The following is a 10,874-nucleotide window of genomic DNA, read 5'->3' on the forward strand; positions in this document are numbered from 1 at the left end:
CTCTTTCCGAAATCTCCTTACTTTTGCCCGTAACCAATTCGCGACGGCAGGGGTGGGTCGCAAGAGGTGTGGGAAATTTATCGGAGGCCACAAAAATAAACTACGCGAGAGCGTAATAATAAGAACAATTATATTTGCAGAAATATGATAAAGTGGCCTCCTCCGGTGCTCTGCAAGGGGTGCATGGTGAAAGTATGGTTCCTTTCGTATGCGACAGCGGTTACGAGCAATGATATAAAATAATACAACCTGCTTAATACAACGGTTTCCGGATGCGCGTCCTTCTCTCTTAGCTTCTTCGGCCTTCCTTCCAATCCAGTCCTTCTCGGTCTTCCTTCCAAGGGTGGCGGGCGAGACGGCACGACGATACAATGGCTGCATTCAGCAAACTCAACAGTTGAGTGAGCACTCGCTGCTATTGATATATCTAGATCTAAAATTTGGACGATCTAAAAGAATACACCAATAACAGCGAGCGCTCACTCAACTGTTGAGTTTGCTGAACGCAGCCAATGAGATTTCACAGCAGCTGCCGAGCGTAATCCGTGGCGCGTCTACGCTTTCGGCGTCGTCTACAATACACGGAGTAAGAAGTAAGAGTAAGAAATTGACCAATCACAGTCGAATGTGAGAAGAATAATCGACTGTGATTGGTCAATTTCTTACTCTTACTTCTTACTCCGTGTATTGTAGACGGGCCTTTCTGATACGCTTTATCGTTACGCAAAAGAAATGCTAATACAAAAGAGGAAAATCTGCCGAGTAAAATAAATGACGTGAGTTTTAACGCGCGTTCACAGGTGCGCTTGCACGCGCGCTCGCGTGCGCACTCGCCCGCCCGCTCGCCCTTCGAGCCAATAGGAAGCGTGGGTGGCACCCAGTTGGACACGGTTTAATTGGACACGAGCCACTCACAGCGCTTGAGACTCCTAAGCACCGGTCGCTGTGATTGGTGGTGTCCAATCGAGCCGTGATCAATCGGGATCACCCCGGAAGCGCGAGTCCGCCGTCGACAAGTTCGCACAGTGACGGACAAAATGTCACGTCACAGTACACACGAGATTTGACAGATCATGGTCGGCAATGTGCGATCGCGAGAAATGAAACTGCTGCTAGCTAAAAATATATCTCGCCACGTGCATCTCTTCACCATGCATCACGCATTGTTTCAAAATAGGTATCTATACTTGCATTTACATGGTAATCTGAAATGGTTGATTATTTAGATTTGAGATTATTGCACATTTGAAAGCCTTTACTGCTTGTTTTAACAAGATGAAATAAAAGAGAGAAAATGCTAAAGAAGAAGAAAAATAAACAAAAAGATAAGGAAAAGAAGAAAGAAAAAAAGAGAATTTGCAGATGAAGAAAAAAGAAGAAAAATCTTTTTTAATATTATTAAAAATTTTTCATACTGTTTGAATCTTTAAGGATTTATTTTAATTCTTAATAATTTCTTCTCTTCTTGTTTACCTTCTTTTCTGTCTTTCTCTTATTTCTCTTTTATTTTTGTTCTTCTCTTTTCATTCTTTTCTTCTTCATTTTCTGCTGCGTTTTTCCTCTTTAATTTTTTTTCTTTTTTTGTTGTCATCTCTTCTTTCGTCTTTCTTTCTTTGCTCGTTGTAGCTGTTGAGTTGTAACACAAGAAGCTGCAAATTATTTTATGAGTCATAATGCTTACTGAAATTACAATAAAACTAATTTGTTTTGATAAAAAAAACAAATAATTTTTTTTTCTCTGTCTCTAATATCATAATTCAACATAATTGCGATAAATTATGATCATTCGAAAAATAATTCCCGATATTTCCGAGCTGTAAATGCGCGATGCGGTCGATGCAACATCGTTATTAATACATTTCTTTGCTCACGCGGAAAAAAATTATTTTAAATTGCGGTGGAGTAATTATCGGACGTAATGCTTGGCATACGGATGTTTATCGCAAGAAACCTTACCTTGACGATAAGCGCAAGATAATAGCCGATAACCTAACAAAGTGATTACGCAGTAATTTATCGATAATACAAGGAATAGATAAGAAATTTTGGTGAGAATAGTCTCACGTTCAAGAAAATATATTACAAGGGCAAAGTGCGTAATATAAAATATCAAATAAAGCAAACAATCTTCCAGTTTCGATGAAGACAATAAGAAGCTTTTGGATTTTTTCGGCTAAAAAAATATTTGTGTAAAATTAATCTATCGTATGTAAAAATAGAACTACGTGGTTTGTATTGAATGAGAAATTTGCAATGTTAAATTGTATAGTAATGCTTCCTGTTTTCTTGGAATCCGAGATAAAGCAATATGAAACAGTCGTCTCTTTTGTTCCATTATAGTTCCATTGTTACATCTGAAGATCTATGCAAAATTTGAGCACAATTTTCTTATTGGTTTAAAAGTTATTTATTCCTTTCCATAGTCTTGAGTTTTATGTAAAATCGCGTTTTGCAATACTTATTTGCAAATTTGATGAGGAAGTAACATCAAGAGTTGAATCAAATTTTAATAATAAATACTGATCAAACAATAATAAATATTTAAGCAAAAGCTAATTTGATTGCATTTACTCATTTAAAAATTATTGCTCTAAATCTGCAGAAAAACATAATCATTTCGCTACATAAAACGTAAGCAAATTAAGTATATGTTGTTTTGTCTTTTACAGTTGGTTTCAGGATGTATTCGCGAGCTGTAATATCAGCAAAATTTTTTCAATGGCTGCGTTCAGCAGAAAAAACAGCTTTGCAACTGTTGTAAAATTTTTTAATATTATTGATTTATACATTTAAATCCAGTGAGGAACTAAGGACAAGATCAATCATATTAAAGAATTTCACAACAGTTGTAAAGCTGTTTTTTCTGCTGAACGCAGTCATTACTGGCTTATTTTGTCTGATTGTTTGATTGATACTTTCAGCTGATATTGTATAACAAAACATCATGAAAAATAACAAAGATAAAAATTTAGAAAAAGAAAAGAAGAGAGAGAGAGAGAGGAAGCTCCCTCTCAATTTTTATCCTTATTATTTTTAGATTTGTATTTTTTCACATTTTTATTATTATTATATTTGTATTGTTTCGTTATCGTCTTTTATTTTCTTTTTTTTTACTTGTTGTTTTTATATTCTTAGAGAACTTGTCTTAGAATGTTGATAATCACCTTTTTTTTATCTATCTATCTATTTCTTTCTCTCCCTTTCTCTTTACACGGATAATAGTCTCTTGCTACTTTCTTGCGTTCTGACGTTCAAGCGCGTGCACCTGCTCTTTATATCGCGTAACTCGGTAACTGGAAGCATTGCGTAACTTCTTACGCGTGCGTTGGTTGTCATCATTCTCTGTGGAGTTCACATCTGCTGGATAAAGCAACAGCCTTTTTCTTCCACAATTTAATAATACGCAAAACACGCTTGCATAATGTAGAGCGTTGTAGCTTTATCAGATCATTGTAGAATCTGATGAAATGATAAGTGTTGCAGAAACAAGGCGTGCTTACGCAACGTTGATAAGCATAAATAGAACGATTAATAGAACAATGTTCATTGCCAAGCGGATCAAATATTTCCATAGAGATCCTGGGGCCAGATTTGAGCCACCTATCAAGCTTGTCAACGATAGTTATCTATACCAAAAGTTGATTATATATGTATATATAGTGTACATTCGTACGTTCAGTCGGGCAGTAAATATTCGCTTAACACAACATTTCCTTGACATTTATCACGTGAGAACTGCTTCTTTGTTCATGTTAAAATGTTCGATCAGCCGTTTTAACAGTCACGGTTGAGAAGAGAGGAAAAAAGGGGATCGCGCATTTTAATTAACTCAGGAATCACCTGATGTTATTTTTACGTAAATGATCACCTGTATTGTAAAAAGTCAAACGTGCAATGATGACTCAATCTTCTGAGTTAAAATAATATTTTATTTTCCAATCTCTCCATTTCTGTGCTTAATTTCAAAGTAAATAACATTCATATATTAACGTATGCACTTAGCAAATAATAAAGTAAATTTTAATCAATACATTTCTTGAGTTCAATTGTTTAACTTTATTGTTTTAGTTAAATTATTGATGAGAGACGCCAATTAAAATTATTGCATTAACAACTTATTATTGATTATTCTCCAATTTATTAGTATTTACGAATATGGATTTAATTATAATTTTTTAAATCCTATTTTCTAAAAAAATAAGTAGAAACCAATTAAATAAAATAAGCATGTCAAGAAGCTTATTATGACATGACAGTATTTCTAAAAAATAAAAATTTTAATCAAATAAGATAAATTTTATTTTTCGGTCGAAGCAGATTTTATTGTTAGTGCTTAAATATTTCTATATAAATTTATATACATATCTAATCCTTTCATATTTAATCCTTTCCTTTCTCACAGTCCATTTTAAATTGTAATTGTTTATAAAAAGTTTAATTAATATGACGTTTTATATTTTTGATTGGAGTATAAAAATCGTCAGGTGACCAGAGTATAAAAATAGAGGCGGTTAATTCCTGGCTTAAATATTGGCGAATGCAAAGGCTTTGATAAATTCATTAAACACACTGTAAGAAATTTCTATTGTAAACTTCCAAAAGCGTTGGAAGTTTTATCCAACAAAAATGTGTTGTAAATTTAAACAGTATTATATTGTAAAATTACAATAACATTTTGTGATGAAGTATATGCAGATCTCTAATACTCATGCGCAGCACGCCGGTTTTGTAAATTCACAACAAATTTCTATTGTAAATTTACAAATATTACGAAAGGGAGGGCTCCGGTTGCACACATCGCATATTGCACGCATGTATCGCTGATTGGCCAATTTAAAAATAAAGTTATCTCATTGGCACAACAGTGAAAAATTACTAGGCACCAGTTGATATGAGTGGTGTGTACAATCAGAACTGTAGGCAAACGGGATCCTCCCTCACAAACATTTCTAACAGTGCACCCCTGATAATCCCCTCATCCATGGTGTTCTTTCAGCCAGATGGACCCTGCCCTTGACGGACGTTCTGGCGGTGCGCTACGGCGACGACTGGATATCGGGTGTGAGTATTAAGGAGAAGCAGCCGGAGCAGACGACCTCGCCGACTACGGTGTGCCCGACGAATTTCATCCTGCACTACGCCGTGCGCGGATCCAAGAACAAATGGAGGCACCACAGCGTGACGATGAGCCACACGGATCCCAGGCAGGTCGCCTCGTGGGTGAAGACCATTCGCAATTACCTCCTAGGTGAGTTGTCGTTCCACTCAATCGTCCTCCTCAAGGAACTACAAGTCACGATAATGTCATGACAAAATAATATTACTTTACTTAAAATGCAAATAATTGATAATAAAGGAAATATATGTATTAATATATGTATAGAATGATAAATGAAAAAATGCCACGGGAGGAAGCATTTTGCAGAAGTGTCTAAAAATTTAACTATACAGAGAGCTGGAAATAATTTTGTTAGATCATCAAACTTGGAATACAAATTAATAGTAACGTTAATTAATGTTATAATTTTCTGCTTAACAATATAAATGTAATATAACACACATAACAGAGTTACGTTGTTGAGTAGGAAATCATAACATTGATTTAATGTTAGTTTGTGTACTACGAGAAATAATTCTGTAGGACGCTCAAGTTGGCTGCTAGAATGTCGAAAGTTTTCGCATTAATTATACATCAAGCTTGTTTCCAACACATTATTTTAATGATTCAACCAAATTATTTTCAAACCAAAACCATTCTTTCCATAGCCAAGAATATAAAATAGAAGCTAAAGAATATGGGACTGCAAGAAAAATTCAGTAGATACACTGTTAAAATTTATCTCTATTTTTCATGAAAATTTATGAAATTTAATATACTTTTTATAAAATTTTATGAAGAGTACATTAAATATTATAAATTTAATGTACACGTTCATTACATTTAAGTAACCACTGTAACTTAATTTTCAGTTAAATCATTCATTACTTTTAATTTCGTTCATAACCACGAGCTTCATTTACATGTAAAGGGTTACGTTTGTGGTTACATTTCTAACAGTGTAACAAACAGAATTTCGAAACAAATAATTTTATTCAACGTATAGCAGTCAAGTATAGAAATGATAAAAATGACTCGTGACTGATTGGAAAATGACTTTTAGTATTTTAGAGTCATTTTAACGTCATTTCGATGTCATCATGACTTGTGTTCTGCTTGGGTCACGCCGTTCTAAATCCACCGAGGCGTTTATTCGAAATCAGCTTCGTGAAGTGACTCTCGCGATCAACGCGTTGGCCGTGTAATAATTTTAGAATTGCGACGTAAAATATACGCGCGAGAAGGCGTATAGCAGATCATTATCATAAATTACGAAATGAGATGAGTGTAAAGATTAAATAGAACCATAAAATTGAGTTACGGAGCGGAAGGCTCGTGTTTATTATCGAAAATTGACGACAATATATAATATGACACGAGGAATCGGCTTTGTATCGAAGGCCAGAGACAATTAACACAGAGAACAATTAATGGCATGACTGTAATTTTCTACATCCCATGTATAGCATTAGAAAATGCATACGTATTATTTTAGCGATATGCGAAGCTGACGTTATGTCTGCGATCGAGACTCGTTTGTGTAAACTTTTTTTTCATTGTTTGCCAAAGAGTGACGATTTTCCTCACCGACTTGTTTGCTGAAAAAGGTATAAAGAAAGACAAGTATAATAAATTAAAAGTAACTTGTGCAAAAAATTAAGAAGTAATATGGAAGAGCGTTTTTAACGTGTAAAATTATTACCGCATTGAATACACTTGGAAATGTTAGAATGATAAAAGAAACAATAGAAGCAAAATTATTCGCTTTTCCTCGTTGGAAAAAAGCGTGTAAAAATGGGAGAGGCTCAAGAGAGCAGACAATCAAATTCGTCATTGATCTACGTGACTCATGAATTAATGAGAACTTGCTGGCTTCTAATATGCATTGTTGCTGATATCATTGCGATATAGCGAATATAAACAGAATAGTAATATAATATCTTCGTAGATTTAATGATGACACTTCAGCAACTCGAGCATCGAAAAGTAATACTACACTGTTAGGTACATGATAGGAGCAATGGTGGCCCAATCTCTTAAATTAAACAATATTTTGTTATTTTTAGCTTCCATATGTGTCAGAATGTAAATTAATCAATTTCCATGATTAGTTTGAAAGTAAACATTGTCTATATTAATGTATGCATTTAGTACAAAATAAATTAAATTTGAATCTCAAATTTAATTCATGTTCTTAAATTAAGTTGTTCCATTGTTTAAATCAACAGTTTAATTCACTATATATTGAGAATATAGGCGGTCTAAATGAAAATTAAAAGAATTGATTAAAAATAACTTAAAGCAGGTATAATTGGCATTATGAATCTAACAGTGAAAGGAAAAATGAAATCATGGACCTTAAAAAATCGTAGTAATTAGAAAGTTAAAATAAGCGATTAAAATCAAGATAAAGCAATTGCCAAATTAAAAAGATTATTTTTAAATTATCTTGAGTCCATAATTTTCAAAACAAAGATTATGTTAGAAGATACGTTATAAAATAAAAAACTATAAACTTTATATAACATTTCCGTTTTATATTTATATATTCATAAAATGGAGATATTATACAAAGTTCGTATAGTTTTTTTTTATTTAATTATGTGTTTCTTTGCTTGTATATACAGATTCAGGAGTCAAAGATAAGTTAAAGATAAGATTTTATGATAAATCCTCAGTTATTGATTGCTGTATTGTATAGATCAAAATGTTTTTACGATAAACAACTGGTTTTTCTCTGACTATTTTTCTATCGCAATTAAAGCCAGAAACGTAGTATGTAAAGCAACCAGTTAACCCAGTTGGAATCGACATAAATCGCAATGAAAGGTCCGCTACGAGAATATACGCGGTGATCCTAAAACTTTGATAGAACGCAGCGCAGCCAGTCAAACTAGTTGCAGTCTGCATGAAAGTTTTATTATCAGTAGGTCAGTTTAATTTCACGAATTTTGATGGTTCCCGAATTAAATTGTTATTCTACGGTTTCGTTACTTACATTGTAGATTCCTATGGCTTTCGAGCTAGAGAATCATTGCTATAACTCGTCGATCTCGACGTTTACGAATTTCGGTTGACGCTTTTCCTAATTTCAAATATCGCTATCTCAATTCTCTAGTTTCGTCATTCATGTATTTCTCCCATTTCGCCGTTTCTAGATTTCCCAAATTAGATTGAATTGCTGCTCCGCTTAGGAGCGTCGCAAAACGAATTAAGCAAAATGCGATCTCTTGGCTCAGTTAAGGAGGTTTTCGCGTTTAATGAAATATAAGACATATAATATATATATGTAATAAAACAGTTAATAATACCAATAATGTCTAGAAAAAATTTTATTGACTTTTACCGTACCATTTTGAAGATATTTAAATCTAAATTTATAAAATTTTACATTACAAGTTGAAAGTATAATCTTATTCTGTAATTATTATCTTTTAAATTGAGACACTTGCGTATAAGATAGCAATTAAAAAATCATTATAATTATAAAGTAAACACTTAAGTTTGTTCTCGTAAAGTTTCATTTAAACTGAACGTATAGTTTACAAGAAATTTATATTCTTCAATGCAAAAAGCTAGAATATATGTCAAATGGACGATGCGTATATGTATATACATCAAATGAGCATTTTACAACTTTTTATTTTGTTATTTTGAAAATATTTAATAACATATAAAATAATTATGTATAATAGCATAAGATATTGTTAGTAATCTTTTTATTTCATTATAATTGTTTTACACATTATTATAAATAAACTGTCCATTGACTAGGAAATAGCGCGAGAACCTCCTTAACATACAGCGTGTTGCAGTGGGATGAGCTGCTTCGATGTAGGAAGAGAAAAAACGAAAGAAAGAGAGAAGGAGAGAGAACACAAATTTTAATAAATGTCGAGAAAACAAAGAATAGTGCTCTAAACTATCCTTATCGATCGTCGTCGCAAGTTAATAACTAAGTAAGTATTGATCTGGAGGTTTGCCATGCTCGTGTAATCGCTGTTTTCCCTCGTTCGATTATCGACGTTGCATCGCGTGTTGTGAGAAAAATCGATAGAGACAATTTTACATGATTAAACTTCTTCCTTCGTGTCTCCGTTTGACCCATTTTCCTTTTTAAACAGCGAAGTTGATTAAATCGCGATGAGGAAAAGAGGAAGTTTGTTAAAAATACGAGTACGTCATTGTTTTAATTTAGCGTAGGTAGTCCTGTAAAAAGTCGAAACAAAAATGAATTTTTTAATCAACAAGCAAGATAAGTTATGATTTTGTAACAATATTGCTTTTGATGCTTCTGAATTTTCTTTCAGGCTTATATTTTTAAGGCATTACATTTCGACATATAAGAAAAAAATTTGATTGTCTATCTCCGACGCCAGAATTAAACATAATTGCAGTAAGAAAAATTAGGAATCTTTACTTAATTCCTCCTAAATAATATATTTTTGATAATAAATAGTTAAAAAAAATTTACAATTAATTTACGATTAATAGTTGATTTTTGCATCGACAAATTAAATAAGTTTCAAGAAACATTTCCAGGCAGTAATCAGACTTTTGTATATATAGATATAAAGAATAAATGAATGTTTAATTAAAATCTAAAAAATTGTTTACAAGAGAATTTCTGAAGTTCGGGAAAATTGAAGAAAGCCAAGGCAACAAATTATTCGAATTAAGAGAAGGATCGAAAGCAGAATATAATTTGCAATTGAATCGTTTTAGGTCTGACGTATCGGCCGCGAAAGATAATGCTATTTATCAATCCCACTGGCGGTAAGAAAAAGGGTGTCAAGATCTGGGAGAAGGATGTTCAACCACTCATGACCATCGCTGGCATCGAGACAAAGATGATGGTCACGGAGCGTGCAGGCCACATTCGCGACGCTCTGCTCACGGCCGACTTGAGTGACCTACATGTGAGTCCTGCAAACATTCTATTCTACGTTCATGTGAAGTTCGAAGCTAGACGTTCCGACTCGGAAAATAAATGTATCTACATTAATCTAGAAAATTTTTTAGGAGCAATTTTCGCAGAGCTCTGCATTTATATTTGTATTATTATTTTCAATATTTATATTATATTATTTTATATATAAATAGATATATAATGTAAATTATCTATCAGAAACTTGGATTTAGAAATTTTAATATAGATTTTTATGCAATAAAAATATTAAATACTATTTATATAAAATTTATAGAAAATCAAGCAATCTGTAATATTTTCCGAATATTCACAATATATTTAGATTTAAAACGTATTTACAAAAATTGTACCTCTACTAGGTCATAAAGAAAAAATTATAGGTCATACAGAAGAATCATATATCTGTCATAAAATGACACACCCTACGAATATATGTAGTTTATCACCCTCCAGGGACTCTAGAAGGGTTGGGCTACTTCTAGTAACCCTCTTCCTTAAAAAAAATAAAATATTGAAGAATTTCCAAGGAAATTGAAGAAGATTAAAATTAGACACTTGAGCTGTTATTTTCTCCTCTTAGGGAGCCTAAGGTTCAACCTGGGTTATCGAGTTACTTTTTTAAGTAACAAGTGACTTTTTAAACTCATTACAGGCAACGAGTGACTTTTCCAATGTGATATTACAGTTATAAGAAATTCTTAACGTCATCAAATCGTTATTACAACAAGTAACGATAAAAGTAACAGCGTTACAAGTAACACGCATTATTTTTCATCTTTGTACGATACGTAAGTAAAAGAATTCGAAGTATCCTCAAACTAAACTTTTCGCGTTCGCAGGCGGTGG

The 10,874-nt window shown here is 32.9% G+C and overlaps 1 protein-coding gene across 1 annotated transcript in view; it reads left to right on the forward strand.

Moving 5' to 3' along the window:
* Positions 1 to 10,874, forward strand: part of LOC108760590 (ceramide kinase) — a 28,109-nt gene that overhangs the window by 12,844 nt on the left and 4,391 nt on the right. Inside the window, exons 2-3 of the mRNA XM_018506633.1 lie at positions 4,997 to 5,248; positions 9,824 to 10,017. Coding sequence (XP_018362135.1) covers positions 4,997 to 5,248; positions 9,824 to 10,017 — 446 coding nt within the window. The remainder of the gene's footprint in view (positions 1 to 4,996; positions 5,249 to 9,823; positions 10,018 to 10,874) is intronic.

This window comes from Trachymyrmex cornetzi, unplaced genomic scaffold (assembly GCF_001594075.2).
Source record: "Trachymyrmex cornetzi isolate Tcor2-1 unplaced genomic scaffold, Tcor1.1 scaffold229, whole genome shotgun sequence".
Taxonomy (NCBI): Eukaryota; Metazoa; Arthropoda; class Insecta; order Hymenoptera; family Formicidae; genus Trachymyrmex; species Trachymyrmex cornetzi.